A 23,232-nucleotide genomic window follows, 5' to 3' on the forward strand; every position below is an offset into this window, starting at 1 on the left:
GAGTAACAATTCTGTGTCTGTGCAAGTAACAATTTTGTGTCTGTGCGAGTAACAATTCTCTGGCACTCAGTAACAATTCTGTCTGTCCCTGAGTAACAATTCTCTGGCACTCAGTAACAATTCTGTCTGTCCCTGAGTAACAATTCTCTGGCACTCAGTAACAATTCTGTCTATCCCTGAGTATGAATTCTGTGGCCCTGAGTAACAATTCTGTGTCTGTGCGAGTAACAATTCTGTGTCTGTGCAAGTAACAATTTTGTGTCTGTGCGAGTAACAATTCTCTGGCACTCAGTAACAATTCTGTCTGTCCCTGAGTAACAATTCTCTGGCACTCAGTAACAATTCTGTCTGTCCCTGAGTAACAATTCTCTGGCACTCAGTAACAATTCTGTCTATCCCTGAGTATGAATTCTGTGGCCCTGAGTAACAATTCTGTGTCTGTGCGAGTAACAATTCTGTGTCTGTGCAAGTAACAATTTTGTGTCTGTGCGAGTAACAATTCTCTGGCACTCAGTAACAATTCTGTCTGTCCCTGAGTAACAATTCTCTGGCACTCCGTAACAATTCTGTCTGTCCCTGAGTAACAATTCTCTGGCACTCAGTAACAATTCTGTCTGTCCCTGAGTAACAATTCTCTGGCACTCAGTAACAATTCTGTCTGTCCCTGAGTAACAATTCTCTGGCACTCAGTAACAATTCTGTCTGTCCCTGAGTATGAATTCTGTGGCCCTGAGTAACAATTCTGTGTCTGTGCGAGTAACAATTCTGTGTCTGTGCAAGTAACAATTTTGTGTCTGTGCGAGTAACAAATCTCTGGCACTCAGTAACAATTCTGTCTGTCCCTGAGTAACAATTCTCTGGCACTCAGTAACAATTCTGTCTGTCCCTGAGTAACAATTCTCTGGCACTCAGTAACAATTCTGTCTGTCCCTGAGTATGAATTCTGTGGCCCTGAGTAACAATTCTGTGTCTGTGCGAGTAACAATTCTGTGTCTGTGCAAGTAACAATTTTGTGTCTGTGCGAGTAACAATTCTCTGGCACTCAGTAACAATTCTGTCTGTCCCTGAGTAACAATTCTCTGGCACTCAGTAACAATTCTGTCTGTCCCTGAGTAACAATTCTCTGGCACTCAGTAACAATTCTGTCTATCCCTGAGTATGAATTCTGTGGCCCTGAGTAACAATTCTGTGTCTGTGCGAGTAACAATTCTGTGTCTGTGCAAGTAACAATTTTGTGTCTGTGCGAGTAACAATTCTCTGGCACTCAGTAACAATTCTGTCTGTCCCTGAGTAACAATTCTCTGGCACTCAGTAACAATTCTGTCTGTCCCTGAGTAACAATTCTCTGGCACTCAGTAACAATTCTGTCTGTCCCTGAGTAACAATTCTCTGGCACTCAGTAACAATTCTGTCTGTCCCTGAGTAACAATTCTCTGGCACTCAGTAACAATTCTGTCTGTCCCTGAGTATGAATTCTGTGGCCCTGAGTAACAATTCTGTGTCTGTGCGAGTAACAATTCTGTGTCTGTGCAAGTAACAATTTTGTGTCTGTGCGAGTAACAATTCTCTGGCACTCAGTAACAATTCTGTCTGTCCCTGAGTAACAATTCTCTGGCACTCAGTAACAATTCTGTCTGTCCCTGAGTAACAATTCTCTGGCACTCAGTAACAATTCTGTCTGTCCCTGAGTATGAATTCTGTGGCCCTGAGTAACAATTCTGTGTCTGTGCGAGTAACAATTCTGTGTCTGTGCAAGTAACAATTTTGTGTCTGTGCGAGTAACAATTCTCTGGCACTCAGTAACAATTCTGTCTGTCCCTGAGTAACAATTCTCTGGCACTCAGTAACAATTCTGTCTGTCCCTGAGTAACAATTCTCTGGCACTCAGTAACAATTCTGTCTGTCCCTGAGTAACAATTCTCTGGCACTCAGTAACAATTCTGTCTGTCCCTGAGTAACAATTCTCTGGCACTCAGTAACAATTCTGTCTGTCCCTGAGTAACAATTCTGTCTGTCCCTGAGAATGAATTCTGTGGCCCTGAGTAAGAATTCTCTGGCACTCAGTAACAATTCTGTCTGTCCCTGAGTAACAATTCTCTGGCACTCAGTAACAATTCTGTCTGTCCCTGAGTAAAAATTCTGTGGCCCTAATAACGTTTCTGTGGCCCTAAGTAACAATTCTCTGGCACTGAGTAACAATTCTGTCTGTCCCTGAGTATGAATTCTGTGGCCCTAACTAGCGTTTCTTTGTCCCTAAATAACGATTCTGTGGCCCTCATTAACAAGTCTGTGTCCCTGAGTAATGGTTCTCTGTCCCTAAGTAACTTCTCTCTGTCCCCAATTCTCGTTTCTGTGGCCCTAACTCTGTCCCTGTCCCTAGTACAGAGCGGTCTGCCTCTGTTCAATGACTGCAGGCAAATGAAGATTTCCAAAATGGCCGCTATATATACCTCGACCATTACACAGTGCTGGCTGGCTGGCTGCTGATTGGCTGATGCGATCACATGTCGTTGAGGAATGCATTATGGGGCAGCGCGCCTTGTCTGCGCGCCTTCCCCGACATCCCCGCTCCGTCGCCGCACATGTCAGCCGCCATTTTCGGAAAAATTTCGATTCGCGCGTCCGAATTAGGCTGTTTTTCGGATTCGGCACGAATCGAAATTTTTCCGATATTCGACTCGAATTCCACTTCGGATACTTCGATTCGCTCATCTCTAGTGACAACCTGTGAGGTGTCATCATCTTTATCCTTTGTTGCCTGAACTAAGCAGTATTCATGCAGCCATGTCCATCCACATTGTCCTTTTTGGAAACTCTGAAGAGAGCTGTTTCACCTAGAAAGGCTGGGTGGCTTCTCTAGCAGCTGCTGCAGGAGCCTGGAATGCATTGCCATGCAGGTCTCTTGCAGATCTGTCAGTATATTTGCTTGCCTGTATAGGATGTACGAGGAAGCAGATATACTTACAAGAAGATTCAATTAACTACCCCAGTGATGCACAGCACCGTTCATTGAGAACTACAAGCCGAAACCCGATAAGGCTGTTGAGACTTGGAGTTTTTCATTCACAGAGAAGTGATGTCGCTGGCTAGTGGGGGGGGGGAGAAGATCCCCCACTAGCTGTCAAAGTGGGGGCCGGTGCATTCATAACATGTAACATCTTATGAAATGTGAACTTATTCTGCTAGGTATCATTGTCCTCATCTCTGGTTTCTTGAACAAAGCAAGATTCATACAGTCTTGCTCATCTGCATATTTCCATTTGGAGAATCTGAAGAGGCTGCTTTGCCTGAGAAGGCTATTAGACTGCTCATTGCCAGAACATGTCACCCTTTCACAGGCTCAGTGGAAACACTCCTTTGAGTGTATTGGCCACTTGTCTAATGAATGCGACAACCTGATAGGTGTCATCATCCTCATGTCTGGTTGCTTGAACAAAGCAAGATTCATACAGTCACATTCATACACATCTTCTCTTTTTTGAAGAGTCTGAAGTGGGCTGTTTTGCTTGGGAAAGCTCTGAGACTGCTCATTGCCAGAATAGAGAATCATTTCACAGAGTTTTGCCTGCCGCTTAACAAAGCAGCTAAAAAAAAAAAAAATATTCAGTGCAGTAGGAAATAGCTTGCTTGGTAATAAACTCTAAAGCAGTGGTTCTCAACCTTCCTAATGCCGTGACCCTTTAATACAGTTCCTCATGTTGTGGTGACCCCCAACCATAAAATTATTTACCCAGTAATTATAATTCATGAGTGTCATTTTACCTCCAATACTGCTGCTTTCCACACAGTAGCTGCTTTTAACAGAGCAGCTGCTTTCAACACAGCAGCTGCTTTCTACACAGTAGCTGCTCTTTACACATTGGAAATATGTGTTTTCTGATGGTCTTAGGGGACCCCTGTGAAAGGGTCATTCGACCCCCAAAGGGGTCATGACCCACAGGTTGAGAACCACTGCTCTAAAGGGTTAACTACTGATAGAGGAAGGCTGATCCTGCAACTTCCAACTACAGCCCTGAGATCACCAGGTGGTTAATGATGAAAAAGTTGTGTTCAGAAGAGCAACAAAAGGTAGGAATCTGAAACAGAATTACAATAATATTCTGCAGTGTACACAAACTGTCCAAGGGAATAGGAACATCATAAAGATCTTCTCTTTTCTTTTTTTTGGGCTGAGAAACTGGAGAGCATATATAAAAGGATGTCCTATACACCAACAGACAATAGGCTACAGTAGGCATGCGCTTTTATTCATATCACAAGAAATGTACACATCTCTTGTGATAAAAAGAAGGGATGATAGGTCCTCTTTATGTAAACATTTGGGATCCATAAGACCCCATATCTCTCCTCTACCCTGGAAAGCATGAGATCAATTGAAAAAAACAATTAATCTCATGCTTTACAAAAAAAGACAGTGTTTACATCTGCCTAGCAGGAAGTGACGTCATGGCATCACATCCGGTCATCCAGCTTTGTGATCACCGGCAGCACTTCCGGATCAGATACCGTGCTCCCCGATCGCACAGGAGAGCCCAAAGAAGCACCGATGGGCGGCAGGAGGGGACACTAATCAGTCACTAGGATTGCTTTTAGATGAAACAGCTTTCTAGCTGAGAAAAAAATATACCAGTGTTATGGCCTAAAGCTGCAGCTTTAACTACTTAAAGCCAATCATGTACATGTACGTAATTTGGTGCCAAGTGGTTATTGACCAAGTGTAAAGAAATGACTTCAAATAAAGAAGAACTATAAACACAACATAAAATTTCCTAGCTAAAATTTTCTAGCTAAATTTCCTAGCTAAACCTGAACCCCAAATGCTTCAATAAGCATTTTATAATATGTAGTGATATTTCTTGTTTTATCTTGGTTGTTATTTTTATCCTAAAGCCAGTATCCGAAAGCCATGCTCTAAGAGGCCATGTTAAGAACCTATTACAGTCAGGACCATAAATATTGGGACATCGACATAATTCTAACATTTTTGGCTCTATACACCACCACAATGGATTTGAAATGAAACGAACAAGATGTGCTTTAACTGCAGACTGTCAGCTTTAATTTGAGGGTATTTACATCCAAATCAGGTGAACGGTGTAGGAATTATAACAGTTTGCATATGTGCCTCCCACTTGTTAAGGGTATTAAAAATTGAAAGTTTGATTTATGATTATTATTCTGTCCCATTACTTTTGGTCCCTTAACAAGTGGGAGGCACATATGCAAACTGTTGTAATTCCTACACTGTTCACCTGATTTGGATGTAAATACCCCCAAATTAAAGCGTACAGTCTGCAGTTAAAGCATATCTTGATTGTTTCATTTCAAACCCATTGTGGTGGTGTATAGAGCCAAAAATGTTAGAATTGTGTCGATGTCCCAATATTTATGGACCTGACTGTATAGTATAGTATGACCAACACAAAGCTTTGAATCATGGGTGCTCAACCCTTTGAAGAACGGAGGCCACTTAAGTGATTTGGTAACCAGGCCACAATAAAATGAAATGGTTCAGAATTTCTAACTTTTTATTTTGAATAGCATAATGAACATTTTCCACTTGCAAGTGCTGAATTCCAGCAGGAGGCAGAGGAGGAGAAGTTGGTTTTCAGTGGTTGCAGGAGAAAAATAGAAAGGATCGGTTCCTTTATAGGTAGCCCTGCCGTCCTTCTTGCCCAAAAGTAAAACACAATGTGACAAGGAGGCCAGCACAGGCCCCCTACAGCATGGGTTGAGGTCGCCATTGTGACCCCTGATGCTACACCAGTGGTTTGGGGGGGTTTAAAACACAGCTCAACTATTGGGTTTTACTGCCCCCAAACCACAAATACAGGTGCAGTACAATGAACCTGCAGCTTTCCTTTCCTCCTCAAAACTCCTGCATTCAGTTTGAGGTGGAGATCCACATCAGAGGGCCCATGGGCCAGAAGTTGAGCACCCCTGCTTTAAATATTCCCCGAGTTTTTATTCTAAGAAAGAGAATAAACTCAAGTGTGTGCTTCATTTATATGTGTTTTGTGAACAAAACTTGGACTACAGAATGATGCATACATTATATCATACACTGTATGATACGTGCCCAATTGTTGCACTAGAATATGTTTTGGATCCCATTTGTATGTTCTACACAGTCTATGTGATTTTCTGTCTTAACAGAAACACCCTTACAGCTTTAGGGCTTACCAAACAAATTTGGGCCAATTATTTTTCAACATAACATTTTGCTAGCTTACTCTGGAGGCATTATTGTTGCACTCATTACAAAAGTTTATCCATACACAGAGTATTGTAAACTGAAATTATTTACTGTGCTATAACAATATCCCAAAGTCATAAAACAAAGTATAAATACCAGAAGGTAAAGAGGGAATTCAACAATTTGAGAAGCAATCAAAGCTCAACACCATCAAGCAACTGAAACCCAATAAAAAATGAAGGTTATACATGCTAGTGTCTTCCTCCTTTTATTATTCATGCTTCCAGTCAGTAAGTATTCTTTTTTAAAAGCATATATTTTTAGCATTTTATATATTCAGCTTTGAGTTAAATTCTTTTCATATTTTTGACCCACAGCTAGAATGTATTGATTAAAATCAGAACCTCGGCTCAGGGTTTCAGGACAGTGGTTTCATTGGACCAGCCTATTGGCCCACCATCCTACTTTCTGGGATCATGGGATAAATACAGATTTTTTTAAACCCCTTCCCCCAAATGGATAAACCCGTATGTCCCCTGGTTGAAGCGAGTATATTGAGACCATGGCTGTAGCTTCAATTCAGTGGCTAAAAAGCCGCTGGATTGCTTTTACATGCAGTGAAAGGGGGTCCACCACCTTCTGTTGCCTTCCTGGGCTCTCCCATCCTACCGGGAGCCTGGCTCTGAAGCTGGTGATTCCACTGGCTTACTATAGAGGTGACCAAGGACCGAAACAACCTGATCGTCTCAATAATATAAGAAACCATAAGCGATGAGTATTTTGTCACTTCCTGTTTTGGTCTGATGCTTTTAAGGGTAGAGGAGAGATCTAGGGTCCAATAGACCCCAGAGCTCTCAGTAAAGAGAACCTGTCACTGCTCATGCTATTACAAGGGATGTTGTTCCCTTCATAAAGTTGTTCCAAAAACAATTAAACTGACAGTTTAGAAATAAAGAAAATTTTAAAAGCAACCCTTTCCTACCCCCCACCTAGTTCCAAGCTTAATATATGCACAATAGTGTAGTTTTTTTACTAAGGCTTCTTTTACACATACGGCAAGCTTACCACCCTCTACAAAGGGTGATATAGCAGTGGCTGACAGGCATTCCGGAGATGGTACTGTCACCTCCTGAATGTCTGCTTTTTTGGGGTTTTTTTTACTTTCATTGTTTTAATTGCCAAATTACAATTTTACATTGTGGGACTGTGCTGCACCTGTGAGACAGCTTTAGTGTGGGAAGAAGAAGCAGCAGCATATAGAGCCACTCTGTTCATACTGACAATAAGCATTCTGATAGGAGGAGAGAGCAGAGTGACAGATGTGTCCATCACCATGCTGCTTTTCTTTTCACTGTCCAAGAACAGGCTGGAGGGGGGTTCAGGTTGACCTGGGCTTAGATGAAGTGGGTTGAATGAACTGGCCTTCAAACTGAGGACATCTGGTGACAGAAAAAAGTACTGCGGTCAAAATCTTTTGGCTGAAAGTGAATATTGCAGCATAAGCGGAATTTGTCATTTTTATTTTTTAATTTGCTATTCATTTAATCTTTTCTTTGTGTTTTGTTTTTTTCTTTGACTGGAGTTCAACTTCAAGTTGTGGAAAAGCACATTATTATATAGGTCTAATATTTCCATCTGACAGTAGGTACAGTATATGCATATATACACAATGCAAAATGGTAATATTAACCCTTTATGCATTTGTTGCAGTTCTAGCTAAGGACATGTGCTATACTTGTAATGCCATCAATTCTGAGACCTGTGAACATAAAGAAAAGGAATGCCCTGAAGGCAGTGACTGCATAAAAATCTCTGAAGAATTTGTAAGCCTTGGTGAGTTTCAAATATACATTTGTATACAAATATACATCTTAATACTTTATCAAAACTTTGCAGCCTACAAACATGATCATATACTGCACCAATGGATAAGCCCTGTGTTTGAGGCATGCATCCCAGAACACATATGGCCTTTATGCTTAGCACACACAATCAGATAATCAGACGACTTATCATTCGTTTTTTGTTGCATGCTAGTCTCATATCGAAAATGAAAACGTTACTAAAAGCTATAAAAATTTTTGTACGATAGAATACAACTTCAAAAGTGATGTAATGCATTGTATTGTCTTGTAATGTATTGTTTGTTTCTGAGCATGCGTGGTCTTAGTCTCTCGATTTCTTTCAGAAGAATACTGTACTAATTAAACAAAAATAGTTCACACTGTTATCATACGAGAAAAACGTTCATGCTTGTTCCTTCGGATATTGTTGTATGAGCTGTCATGATCGGGTGTTGATCACATGGTCCCTCAGAAAGCGATTTTTGTCATGTCATCCCTTTTTTTTTTTTTTTTTTTTTTTTTTTTTGTTCGTGTGTATGGGGCAAAACAATGAGTGCTGTTTGAAAGAGCATCCAGCCACAGCCACCCACCGTGTATTTAAGCCTTTCATTGATTTTGACAGGCTGCTGACAACAGTGCTGGAAAAGCACCTGAGAAATAAAAAATGATTAAAAAACAAAAAAACTCTTATTATTTAACCTTTTATTAAAGCGGAGCTCCACCTGAAGGGGGATCGGAGGGAGAGGGGGTACCCAAATTTGACGGGTACCTACTCCCACTTCCACTGTGATCGCCTAGGCATTCAGAAGCGGAAGTTGTCCTCCCCCCCTTCCCTCCCTGTAGTCTTCTGGGACACGTGACAGGTCCCAGAAGACTACGGGACCATTCAAAAAGCACAGCACTACTCAGCATGCACAGCCTGGTGCCCACACCGAAGATGCCAGCGCCGGGGACACAGAACGGCTTGTGAACCCAGCCGGTGGGAGCACACCATGGGATCAAGGGACAGATGGGTGTCTGTTTTTTAAAAGTCAGCAGCTATAGTTTTTGTAGCTGCTGGTAGGCCCTATTTAATCCCTTCTTCCTCTTTACCCCTTAATTATTATTCTCTTGTATGATACTATTTCTATTTTTCTAACTATTATTTTTAAAACTTTTTTTGTTTTTGTTCATTAATTTTTTTTAGTGTCACAAGTGCAAACTTAAAAAAAAAAGGAGGTTGAGTTACTAAAGGCAAATAAGCAGTGCACTTTGCAAGTGCAGTTGCACATAGCTTGGTAAATGTGGTACTACTGTTTTCCTTCATTTATTCATATGCACGCAAAAATACTTTTTTTATTCTTTGCACCTAACTGAGTATTCTTTACAAAGTGAAGCTTTACCACATTTCATTCACTAATTAAAAAAGAGTGCAACTACATTTGCAAAGTTCACAGTTTATTTGGGTTTTTAAAATCAACCCCCACCTTAATTTCATTTGTAAATATTTTTGCAATCCTTTTATCCAATCATTTTATCGTCAGTTTAAAGGGACAAATAACAGAAAAATGTGTAAATTGTATCTACAGTAACACTATTTTTTTAAATTATTACTGATCAAAGTAGAAAAAAGTGGGTTTTTTTGTTGTTTTGTTACATGTTTAGTTAATGGAAAGCTTAATAAAAAATCCTTTTTGCAAGACATTCCTTGTTCGAAAATAATGATATATGTTAGACAAAATGACAAAATTATTGCCAAATCGATAAGGACTCATGTACAATGGACATTTTTTATTTAGCTGCACCTAGGGGCATCATGAGTTTGTTTTCCTGCCTCTAAATCCCCCTGCATGTTAGCCTATGTATCCATGCACACATATGCTTTTAGAGGAGTTTAGTTGCAGTCAGGGCTTTTTTTTAGGGGGGATGCGGAGGAATACAGTTTTGGCACCTTCAGCACTGGATGTTTGTATTGGCAAGGGTTTACATAGGTACATAATTACATAGTTAGTCTGGCTGAAAAAAAGTCAAAAGCCCATCAAGTTCAACCATTGAAAAAAAAAAAGTTATAATCCTATACCCACAGTTGATCCAGAGGAAGGCAAAAAACCCCAGCAAAGCATGATCCAATTTGCTCCTGCAGGGAAATAAATTCCTTCCTGATCCCCCCGAGAGGCAATCGGATATTCCCTGGATCAACTTTACCTATAAATGTTAGTATCCAGTTATATTCTGTGTATCAAAGAAAGAATCCAGGACTTTTTTAAAGCCATCCACTGAGCTGCCCAGAACCAACTCTTGAGGGAGTCTATTCCACATTTTCACAGCTTTCACTGAAAAGAAACCTTTCCGTGTTTGGGGATTAAATTTCTTTTCCTCCAGATGTAAAGAGTGCCCCCTTGTGCTCTGTGATGACCTCATGGTGAATAATAAGGGGTTCTGGGGTGTGCTGGAGGATCTATTGATACTGGATGCTGTGGGTTCTATTGTTGCTGGATGAGATCTATTGATGCTGGTGGGGGTCTATTGTTGCTGGGGATGGGTCTTATGTTGCTGGGGGGGGTCAATCCTTGCTGGGAAGGATTTACTATTGAGGTAGGTAGCGGTCTGGCTGATCGAGGGTCTATTGATGCTGGCTGTTGGGAGTTTATTGTTGCTGGGATAGATCTATTGTTGCTGGGGGGGTCTATTGTTGCTGGGGGGTCTATTATTGCTAGCTACAGGGGACCTATTTTACTACATTTCTTAATATCATTAACAAATTCCATACAAATTACCTACCACAAAATGATACTTGGTTCTACTGGGAGGTGGGTAGAGGGTGGAACCAAGGAACAGTGCTTGGAGGTGACTAGGGGGCGGAGAAACAGGAAGATTTGGAAGGGGGGAGTTCCTGCACTTTTTCTCTGAGAAATAAAGCCCTGGTGGCAGGAGAGTTTAGAGGCAGAAAAACCCCCCACTGCCAATGCGTCCATGAGCAGCGACATTTTGCCAGAAAAAATGCTTGATGTCTGTAAACGCGTGTAAGGGTGGGGGGGGGGAGTGTAGGGAGCAGCACAAAGCACTGTAACTACTGCTGCAGCACTTAGCAAACAAAGATAAAAAAAAAAAGGCAAGGTATATCAATGAAGCCTGACTGCATACAGAAATGCATTAAGATGGTTCAATTGGGCTTTAAAATACAATTAATTTAGGGATTTTTTAAATTCACTTCTCATTATTTGTTACTTTCTTTTGAATAGGCAAAACATGCCGATCCATTTCTAAGCGGTGTGCAGCAAACTTGCCTTGCAACAAAACTTTTTATGCAAATGTAGGTCTGGATGTTTCCGTAAAACTTGTCTACCATTGTTGTACAGGACAACTGTGTAATTCCGGTTCCTTTGAAAGTAAGTACACACAAGTCTAAATGTACTGTGTATATATACTGTATCATTTATTGTCTATGTTTCTCTTGCATTATGGTTAAAAAAAAAAGTATATTAATTTGATAGAGTAGGAAAAACCCCTGCTAGTTTTATTTTGGCCATCGGTGTACTCATAAGATTTCCCCAACTAGAAAGAATGAATCTTCCTGTTGGAAACATAGAAAGCAAAAATAAAAGTTTTCTTTTTAGAGGTACTTCAAAGCTGAACTGAAAAATTCAAAATTACCATTGCAATGGGACCTACCTCCTTGCAGTGGTTAAATGCTCATTTTTCTCAAGGGGAACCTTTAAACACAGTTTTACTGACCTGATCTTAAATTTTAAAGTTTCTGATTCAATTAAAAGCTAACTCAACCTATTGGCCATGTTACGTCCACCCACCCAGCACCCCCCACCCAAAACTGCCCCCCATTACAGCATGCAGTCATCCCCCCTACCCCCATCAGCTTTCAATATTGAAATTTGCTCCTACACACCTATGTCATCCACTCAGTCTATTTTACTTCAGTAAATCCACCCCAGTGAATGAAAGGTGCTATGGTGACATCCCCTAAGCATGACATCTCATGTTGCCCTGTATTCTCAGTAGAGTCCCCAATCTTCCAGACTGAGTGATCATTGATGTCATTCAATCTGTAAGACTGATAATTTGTTGCAAGAAAAGGTGATGCAAGGAACAGCTCCTGACTGAGGTTAGTATTGCAAGCTGAGCTGCTTTTAGTTTTTTAACCACTTGCCCTCCAGAAGATTTACCCCCCTTCCTGACCAGGCCATTTTTTGCATTACGGCGCTGCGTTACTTTAACTGACAATTGCGCGGTCATGCAACGCTGCACCCAAATTAAATGTATGTCCTTTTTTTTCCCCACAAATAGAGCTTTCTTTCGGTGGTATTTGATTGTCTGTGGTTTTTTTTTTTTTTGCACTATAAAAAAAAAAGTCCTTTTTGCTATTAAACATGTCCAGTAAAAAAATTTTAAAAATCAAATTTTGTCATAAATGTATGCCAAAATGTATTCTGCTACATGTCTTTGTTAAAAAAAAATCCCAATATGTGTAAATGAACTGGTTTATGTGAAAGTTATAGCGTTTGCAAATGGTGATATATATACTTGGATTTTATTTACTAGTAATGGCGGCAATCAGCGACTTATAGCAGGACTGCGGTGGGCATTCTGACACTGGGGGTAACTGACTTAGTGTCACTGACATCCCCAGTGTCACCAATACAGTGATCAGTGCTAATAAAAAGCATTGACACTGTACTAATGGCACTGGGCAGGAAGGAGTTACCATGAGGGGCAATCAAAGGGTTAACTGTGTGCTGGGAGTGTTTTATTGTGAGGCTATGTCTGTGCCTTCCACTGTAATATATATGTAAACAATTCAGTTCTCTCCCCCATTGGTTATACTTGGCGATCACCAGGTGCCGGCAAGTAATCACCGTCCAGGACCCGGTGATTGGCAGCTGAGGCCGCGAATGGCCATTTACCCGAAAATGCAAAATTATTTATGTATATATATATATATGTGTGATTTTGTGCACCCCTTCTGTCCTGTAGCAGTATTTCTGCTATAGAGCGGCAGGAAAGCGGTTAACTTTGTTATCATAAATTTCGTCCAGATTTACTATAGAAGAAAAGTCTAACTATTAAAAACATTCATAGAAACATAAAAAAGTGATGGCAGAAAAAGTCAAAGTGGTCCTCCGAGTCCTGCTTTTTTTTGGGGGGGGGGGTTGTTTTTTTTTGTTTGTTTGTTTTGGTTTTCTTTGTTAACATTTTTGTCTGAGTATACAGTTTTCTATGCTTGTCCCAAGCATGTTTGAAGCTATTTACTGTTGACTGGCTTACTACCTCTGCTGGAAGTTTATTCCAACTATCAAGTACTCTTTCAGTAAATTAGTACTTTCTGAGATTAGTTTTGAACTTTCCTCCAGTTAGTTTAAGGTCATGTTCTTTATTTTGAATCTAAGGGATTCTCTCAAGAGATTATTTTTCCCTAGGTGCATTATTTTACATTTAGAAACTTAGAACTGCAATTTCCACTTCTTTGACCAAATCTTCCAACAATGCCAAATCATGATCCATGTTACATACACCTCCAGGGATATCAACCCTCTTGCACACCTTTTTGTCATCAGCAAAAAGACATGCCTTGCCCAAGAAGCCTTTATTAATATCACTTACATATATATTAAATAGAACAGAAACTAGTATAGAGCCTTGTGATACACCACTAGTGACTGATCTCTTTTCCGAGTGAACTCCATTTACAACCACACTCTGGTATCTATCCTTTAGCCAGCTGCATATCCACTGAACCACCCAAGGGCTATTGTATGTCCTAGCTTGTACAACTTTTGTATTAGATCAATATGTGGAACTGTATCAAATGCCTTGTTGAAATCAAGATATACTATGTCCACAGAACCACCCTGGTCCAAAACATTGGTAATATAGTCAAAACATCCAATCAGATTAGTCTGACGTGGTCTGCCCCTTTGTAAAACTGTGCAGCAAGTTGTGTGTTTTTAAGTGATCAATTATCCTTCTTTTCAGGAGTGATTCCAACTTGACTACAACCAATGTTCCCCATCTTCTATCTATCCTGCCTACGCTGTACAAAAAGATCTGTGTGCTTACCTATTTCTGGTCTGGTCACATTATCCTGAAGCTTCGGCTCCCCTGTGTCAGTAGGCAGCTGTTGCAGGGGAAAGGAGGAAGCATCAACAATGGCTTAGCCATGAGAGCCTATGGGTGAAATCACCACTCTTGAAATTCACAGCCATTGTTTAGAGCAGCCTTACACAGGGGATCCAGAGCTGCATGATCACATGACTTAATCAGAACATATTAAACATATGAAATAACAGATTTTTATTTTTACGGGGTAGGCAGGATAGGTAGGAGGAAAGGGTAAGAAAAAGTGATTCTAAAGGTCATAATTAGAAAAAAGAAAATAACAAACATGTTATACTTACCTGCTCTCTGCAATGCTTTGGCACAGAGCAACCTCAATCCTCTTCTTTTTGGGTTCCTCGTCAGCAGTCCTGGCTCCCCCCCCCCTGTTAAATGTCCCCAATAGCAAGCCTCTTCACTCACTCCTGAGCCACAATCCTGTGAATAGACACTGTCCACTCACACACAGAATGCAGATTGCCCCCCACTCTCTCCTCATTGGCTCACTGGTTGGGATTAACAGCGGGAGCCAATGTCGCCCCAACTGCTATGTGAGCCAATGGGGAGAGAGGGACCCAGAAGATCCATGGCACAGTTCTCATGCACATCACTGGATCAAGATAGGGCTCAGGTAAGTATAAGGGGGGGGGGGGGCTGAGGGAGGAGCTGCACCCAGAAGGTTTTTTACCATTAAGGTAAAATACCCTTTTGCATTGGGAACCACTTTAAGAATAGTAAGAGTTACTAGGGCACTTTTAATCCCTTCCTGCCTAAGCCAATTTTCAGCTTTCAGCACTCTCACAGTTTGAATGACAAATGCGCAATCATGCAAGACTGTACCCAAACTAAATGTTTATTATTTTGTTCACACAACTAGAGTTTTCTTTTGGTGGTATTTAATCACCACTGGGGTTTTTAATTTTTTGTTGAATAAACAACCAAAGACCAAACATTTTGGAAAAAATAAATAAATAATTATAAAAGTTTGCAAATAAATATATGTTATTCATAAATTTAGGCCAACATGTATACTGCTACATTTCTTTGGTGAAAATAACCCAAATTAGTGTATATTATTTAGTCTGTAGGAAAGTTATAGAGTCCACAAACTATAGTTTATATAACGATCATTTCTGATGTATTGACATCTCATTTCTTGAGGCCCAAAAATGTCAGGACAATGCAGATATCCCCCAAATGACCCCTTTTTGGAAAGTAGACAGTCAGTGGTATTTAGTAAGAGGTATGGAGAGTTTTTAAAGTTGTAATATTTTTGTCTCTATTTAAAAAAAAAAAAAAAAAAAATCACCTGTTTTTTTTTTTTACATACTGTCACCAGCGCAGTACAGTGCTATTATATAACTGGTGTGGCGGTGATAAGGAACACTGACTGGTGACAGTATGAAAAAAAATATATTTTTTTATTTTTTTCTTAAATGTATTTTTTTATTTTATAAAACACTGTGACCAGAGTAATATAATGTTACCACCATTGTACTACTCTGGGGAAGTGATCAGTGTTTTTTTTTACACATTATGATTACCCATATCAATGAATTTCACTGCTATGAGCAAGCATTTAACTGAGTGAAATCGATCCATTCAATGTTGTTTGTTGTGATTAGCTGTGATTGGCCACAGCTAATTACATGACACAGATGGGCTGTGATTGGCCCAGTCTTTACCATGTGATCACTGTGACCAATCACAGCTAGCAACACATAATAGTTTGCAATGGATGGCAAGAAAGGAAGTCATCCATTGTTTACAATTGTCATGTGACTTGCTGTGTTTGGTCACAGCGGTCATATGGTACCTGCAATGGGCCAGTACACAGATCAGTCATCGGCTGTTTCTTCGGACACAGCCTGTGACAGATCTAGCCACAGTACAGCCCCGTGAGTGCACGTAAGTCGGTGATCCGGAAGGACATCATATGACGCCCACCCAGGTTGCCGAAAGTCATACTCGGCCGTCATTTTGCTGTTGGCCGGGTGGGAACTGGTTAATTGATCAGACGTCTCCCTAAAGCTTCAACTTGACTTTAGAAAGTGGTAGTTGTATCAAGTTTGTATTGCTGCAAAAGAACATTGGTTATCATTTTGTTTCCCCTAAAGGTAAAATCCAAACAATGACAGCAAAAAAAAAAAAGAAAAACAACAGACAAATAAGTAAAAAAAACTCCACTGTATATAGATCAGATGCCTTTTTTATAGGCTGCAAATCCACATGCAAGGTTCTGCTACTCTACTATTTTTTTGACACTTTGTCCATCATACCAGTTTATAAAGACATTTTAATCCTCTTTTTAGTGCCAAACATTCCAGCTCAAAATAAAGGCATTAGATGTCCAGCTTGCTTTGCATTTAATACCACGGATGGCTGTAATGCAACAGAGTCAACAATTTGTTTAGGAGAAGATGATCAGTGCATACGGTTCAGAGGAACAATGAAACTACCTAGTAAGTTTTTTTTTTATTTTTATATTTTTAAACTCCATAATTTGGTAAATGTTTTTGCATAATCATGAATGTATTTGCTCCCTTCTGCTCTGTTATATACTATATGTAGCACTTCCCCCATAGGAGCTCGCTGTTTAGGACCCAAAGGTCTTTTCCCATAGCTGCACCTACAGCCAGGCACACAGTCACAATCACGCTTTTGTCTCAATCAATAGTCTATGGGGTATGCTTTTCTGTTGCTTTATTGCAGAACTTGAACTTAGATTTAGGATAACTGTGGGATATTCCAGTAACTTTAGCTGCAACTTGAGAACTCTAATATTCCTCCTTAGACTCTGAAAACTGTACCTTGCAGCAGCAAATATTAGGGCTCAGTTATAACAGGACACCATGAACAATGTCCCCTCTGAGCAATGCTGACTTTATCACAAGAGGGATGGCAGTATCACATAGTCTCAAGGATCTCTCACACCAACCTGTATTCACTAATGTCCTTGGATAATTGAATACCTCCTTACAATATCTTCCAGACACCTCTCCAGTGATACCAGACCAGATCCCCAGACACATGGCAGACCTACGCAGAAGTACAGCAGGCCTCTAGACCGTGATCCCCTCCTCCTAGAAGAAGGCCTTTATTTTCCAAGCCCCAGGCTATTTATGCTCCCTCACAGCCACTATCTGGGCACCTTTCCCCAGGGATTAGCCAGGGCTGCATAAATACGCAGCTGCTGATTTGACTCTCCCAGCCCACTATTTTCCAGAACCTTTCCAGACAGACAGGGGAAGCAGTTAACCATAGAGCCAGTGAAATACAGAACAGACCAGAATATTCATATGCATCTCCACTGAGTACCAAGAACTAAATGTGCCTAACCTAGCATCTATCTAGGAGGGCACTACATACAGTATATACAGTACTACTGAAACTATTTTATTATGTCTGTTCATTAAAGCGGTTGTAAAGGCTCAAGGATTTTTACCTTCATGCATAGAATTCTATGCATGAAGGTGAAAAACCTCTTGTGTGCAGTAGTGCCCCAAGCCCCCTCCATACTTACCTGAGACCATCAAGATCCAGCGATGTGCATGTCAGCCTCGGCTGTCCCGGGTCTCTGCCTCCTCATTGGCTGAGACAGCAAGCAGGAGCCATTGTCAATCACACCCGACAGAAAGGAGGAGCCAGGGGACCTGAGAAGAGGAGGATCCAGGCTGCTGCTCTGTGGAAAACCACTGCACAGAGCAGGTAAGTATAGATATGTTTGTTAAAAAAATTAAGTTTTAATATCGCTTTAAGTGCAAAAAATATCTGTTCACCTATCCAGAAATCTGGTGAGCTTAAAGCATAGTATATTTATAAAATAAAATAAATCAATTAGAACTTCTGACTGGATGAGGGTGTGTGTCCCCACTGATTAAAATATAACCTTTATTAGGAATTAGTATACAATAGTATATTTTTGTCTGTAAGTATGTGTATATATACCCATAGGGTAAGGAAGACACACTTTAAAGCAAAAAAATAAGTGAGTCCCATTCAACACATATTATCCCATTACTTTTTGTTATGGATTTAGTCAGTCAGCACATAACTATATGGCTATCAAACAATATGACAAGTCAATACATGAAAGGTCACTCTCGTCAGAAATTACCTATACCTACGGCAGGCTATAAATTACATAAGGCAGGTATACTGGTAGGGTAAAGAAACAGTAAGATATACACATAACCTAACCCATAAAGATGGTAATAATTGCAAATTTACATTATTTTTTACCGCCCTACCAGAGAGTAATCCGTTTCAAATCTACCTTATTCCATTCAAGATTCTTTCTAATTATCAGAAAATAAGCAGCCTGTCTCTATCAGATATGTCTTTTTTATGATTTAATTCATCCCTGACAAAGCTCCGTCAGGGATGAATTAAAACAAAGCAAAACATATAGGGTTCTATTTCTTTGATCTTTTAGGAGCACTTTTTGTTTTTTATGGGAACACGGTTATTTTTCTGGGGTAAGGACCACTGAATACAATGGTGCAAATGTGGTGATCCCTGTAGCCAGTTAGAATTTTTTTGTAGCTATGGTGACATATAGGGCCTGTCCATCAGTGGCTTGGTTTATGGCCACATGGATGAGTGTACATAGTATTTATGATAATTAGAAACAATCTTGAATGGAATAAGGTAGATTAGAAATGGACTCTCTGGTGGGGCGGTATAAAATAATGTAACTTTGCAATTATTACCATCTTGTATGGGTTAGGTTGTGTCTATATCTTACTGCTACTTTACCCAATCAGTATACCTGCCTTATGTAATTTATAACCTGTCATAGATATAGGTCACTTCTAACGATAGAGACCTTTCGTGTATGACTTGTCATATGGATTGATAACCATATAGTTATGTGCATAATAACAAGATATGGGATAATATGTGTTGAATGGGGATCACTTACGTTTTTGCAATAAAGTGGATCTTCCTTACCCTATGGGTATATACTGTATACACATACCTACAGTCAAAAACTATTTAATTCTAATTCCTAATAAGGGTTATATTTTAATCAGTTGGCTTTTGGTGTGTAGGGACACGCACTCTCATCCACTCAGAAGTTATTCCTGTGAACTAAAGTACACCTCCTCATTATGTTATAGAGATGAGGAGGGTAGGGTGTTCTTTAGTCCCAACACATTTCCTGTTCTAGGGTGACAATGCTGCCTTTCCACAGATTTAATATGACTAGTGGGTGTTGTCACACCAGAACAGAAAATTTGTTACTGGGAGATCAATAAAAAAAGAAATTGAATATAACCACCACATCTAATGACTCATAAATGGCAATCTTTAACATTTATTTTTTTTAGTTTAGATAGGTGACTTGCAAGGGGAGAGGCTTGCCTCACTTGCATGATTCCCTCTCAATATTGAATGAATGTGGCCTGGTATGGTTCAGGAAGGGTGATGCAACCTTGTTGCCCCAACCTTCTGGTCAGCCAAGCTGCATACCTGACTAAGGGTCTTCTCAGGGGGTCCTAGTTTGCTTACTTTTTACATAAGAAGACTTGTACATTGGTTGTACCATTCTGTTTTTTTCTGTATATGCTGATGACAATTTACTGAAGAATATGCACATATGCTGTTGCATCAACATTCCCACTAAGCAGTCCATCCAATTACATGGTATCAACATGTGCTATGTCTGCCAGATAATCTAGGAGAGATGCAACAGTGACAACATACATTCACTAATGTATGTGGTTTACTAAGCAGTGTCCAAATGTACAGTTGCAAGAAAAAGTATGTGAACCCCTTGGGATTAGGTGGAGTTTTGCATGAATTGGGCATAAAATGTGCTCTGAACGTCATCTAAGTCACAACAATAGAAGAACACAGTCTGCTGAACATAATACTACACAAATATTAGATGTTGCCATGGTTTAATTGCACATAACATGTAAACATTCACAGTGGAGGGAGGAAAAAGTATGTGAGGCCCTAGCTTAATGAATTCTCCCAGAGCTAATTGGACCCAGGAGTGAGCCAACCTTGACTCCAATCAGTGTGATGATATTGGATGTGTTGCTGACAGCTGTCCTGCCCTTAAAAAACACACACCTGTTTTGGGTTTACTGGTTTCAAGAAGCACTGTCTGATGTGAACCATGCCTCACAGAAAAGAGCTCTCAGAAGACCTACGATCAAGAATTGTTGACTTGCATGAAGCTTGAAAGGGTTACAAAAGTATCTCCAAAAGCCTTGATGTTCAAAACCGAAACAGTTTTGTGAAGAGGAGTGGTCCAGTGGTACAGGAAACATTTGGTTGAGGTTATTGTTGCCAAAGGAGGGTCAACCAGTTATTAAGTCCAAAGGTTCACATACTTTTTCCTCCCTGCACTGTGAATGTTTACATGTTATGTGCAATTAAACCATGGCAACATCTAATGTTTGTGTAGTATTATGTTCAGCAGACTGTGTTCTTCTATTGTTGTGACTTAGATGACGTTCAGAGCACATTTTATGACCAAATCATGCAAAACTCCACGTAATCCCAAGGGGTTCACATACTTTTTCTTGCAACTGTACATCAGCTAGGTGGTGGCATTTGGACAATGCTATTAACCAAATATGCCCAAGTGGCCAGATTAGGTCAATATTGTCATCAGCACCCCCACCACTTTGGTATGGTTGGCTATGGTATGCGAGAATTCCCTGCCCAAAGCTGATTGAGCCAGTGGCCTGCTATCATGTGACCGTTCCCTATGGGTCCAGGATGAACCCAGTTCTTGAGAGTTAACTAATCCACATTTTTTGCATTTATCAAACAGATATAATAAAACATTTTCAATGGTATATTTAACACACCTAAAGGGAGCAAATAAGAGAAGTTCATTGTGAGGGTTTCTATAATCTTTTATGCAATGGTAATACATGCAAGAAACAGATACATTATTTTTTGAATGTTCGGCACCCACTGCAAACAAGAAAGTTAACATAAGCATTGAACAAAAGGGTACGGTTTACTAAATCTGTTGAGAGATCTGTTGCAAGAGAATCATGCTGATGATATCTTTATAATGAGATTTCCCTTCCTTTCCTTTTAGTTAATTTGACTTGCTGTATTTCTAGTGAAATATAACAATTTCATATATGATATCACCTACACAAGCACAAATATATAACAGGAATCACTCTGCTGATCGTTCTTACATAGTTGGGCATATATATGAGATTATTACTTACCCTTACAGAGTGGGGTACGACAACTGCCGAATGAAACTCTGTGGAGGCCCTAGGCAGTCGAAATCTTGGGGCCCCCTCGCAGGTTTCTGGAGGTTTCTTGTGCATACTCTTTAGTGGGATAACATTAAATTAGTGAAGTTGTGCGCATGTATATATAAGATTATTGGTCACCCTTACAGAGTGAGTTGCAACAACTGTCAAGTGCCGAATGAAACTCTGTGGAGGCCCTAGGCAGTCAAAACCTTGAGGTCCCCCTCGCAGGTTTCCGAAGGTTTCTTGTGCATGTTCTCTAGTGGGATAACATTGAACTAGTGAAGTAGTGAGCATGAAGGCCACTAGATGGGGATGACTATCCCTAATCTGCATTACAAGTACCTAGGTTGCACCAACATTTCTTACAAACTGACAGCTGAAAGACTATGAGCTTTTAAGAAACAAACTATGTGAAACTGATGTCTATAGTTTATGTACTTTAAGTTGTTATTGGGTACATTACACTACTACAGTATTTTCTCTATGGAGTCTTTAATGTAAAGTTTTCATTTTCATCTTCTTCGAGTTGATTTTTCATTGTAATTTTCTTTCAAGGTCAAATCAATATTATTTTGATCCGTTGTCGAGGGGGCATTTAGGCCAGTGGCTATTCTGCCTTTGTGGTAATCTGGCAATGCAAATGAGCAAACACTAAAGTAGTAGAATGTGATTAGAGTTCCTCTATTTGCATAAAATACTATATATGAGTTCAATTGTCTTTTCACAGGTGCAGGCGAGGTTGACTTCTCAGCACAAGGATGCAGTTCTAAGACGGTTTGTGAGTACCGCAACAGTGAGATGATTGGCTTGAGAATAACTAATGTACTTGAAGACAAGTGCTTTTTACCTACAGCTACTCCTCCATACTAAATAAAACTCCCACAACATTGAATTATCATGGATAAAGAAATTCTGAATAAATTTGTATGACAAGCAGTACTGGTAGTGCATTAGTTATAAGTAATCAATAAAATGTTGTATTTTAAATAATCCTTACATTGTATGCTTAGCTGATCAATAGGCATAAAAAAAGTGCTTACAAAATAGTTCACATATTTGCCATGTAGCACTGGGGTTCTGTACTAATTTCCCACCAAACATTGCTACACTGCATAACAAATTATCTGTCTCTAAACATTTTGTTAGCTACATCTGGAGGTATTAGTACTAAACTTGGTAGCTTTCAGGGTCCATTTAAAAATTTGAGTTGCGTTAAATGCATTGTGATACCATTCACAATTGATGACATCATAAGGCAGCAATACCTTTACCACAAGTAAGGCACATGAGTTATAGTGTATTGTAATGCACCATAGTGCATTGTGGGGCATTTAATTAAAATTTTTGTGACACATCTGATTTTGGGGCAGTTTTGGTGCATTAGTAGCCCATTATATTCTATGGGTTGCCTTAATGCAATGGGCTCTAATTCACAACATAACACGCTTTAACAAACAAACAAATATTATAAGTGGGTCATCAGTGCAAACATAAGCTTTGCATTGCATATATTAACTGGCTAGTGGCACCTGTTTATATGTAAACATGTAACACCTTAGCCCTAAAGTATATGTGAGAGGAAAAAATAAACTTTTAGTACATCTCTGCATCCCCATGTTTTATCCAACTAAGGGCTTTGAAAGTACAAAAAAATACATGGTAATTTGTCAGAAATACAGTCAGTTCTTAGGTCTGGTCATGGGTTGGCAACACACATTTTTGTGGACTGAGTATTGTCAACCCTTCCCATTTTTTTGACAAACTACTCAGATCCTCCTATTATTACATCTCCACGTTATAAAGAATAATCATTCCATAGTCCCAAGATAAGGATTTAGAATATTGATTACTTGAGACAACACAG

The 23,232-nt window shown here is 39.8% G+C and overlaps 1 protein-coding gene across 2 annotated transcripts in view; it reads left to right on the plus strand.

Annotated features, from left to right (window-relative positions):
• LOC149462983 (phospholipase A2 inhibitor gamma subunit A2-like) overlaps window positions 1-22,304 on the plus strand; it is a 36,014-nt gene extending 13,710 nt beyond the window's left edge. The window contains exons 1-5 of one of the 2 annotated variants that reach the window (XM_089676086.1): window positions 6,373-6,486; window positions 7,907-8,029; window positions 11,262-11,408; window positions 16,440-16,589; window positions 22,096-22,304. In XM_089676086.1, coding sequence (XP_089532212.1) covers window positions 6,432-6,486; window positions 7,907-8,029; window positions 11,262-11,408; window positions 16,440-16,589; window positions 22,096-22,238 — 618 coding nt within the window. In that variant the 5' untranslated portion in view covers window positions 6,373-6,431 and the 3' untranslated portion in view covers window positions 22,239-22,304. Of the gene's footprint in view, window positions 1-6,372; window positions 6,487-7,906; window positions 8,030-11,261; window positions 11,409-16,439; window positions 16,590-22,095 lie in introns of those variants that run through there. The other variant, XM_089676089.1, reaches the window with a different exon arrangement.
• The last annotated feature ends 928 nt before the right edge of the window (window positions 22,305-23,232 follow it).

The sequence above is a fragment of the Staurois parvus genome, unplaced genomic scaffold (genome assembly GCF_062004578.1).
Source record: "Staurois parvus isolate SC_StPar_1 unplaced genomic scaffold, SC_StPar_1.0 ptg000163l, whole genome shotgun sequence".
Taxonomy (NCBI): Eukaryota; Metazoa; Chordata; class Amphibia; order Anura; family Ranidae; genus Staurois; species Staurois parvus.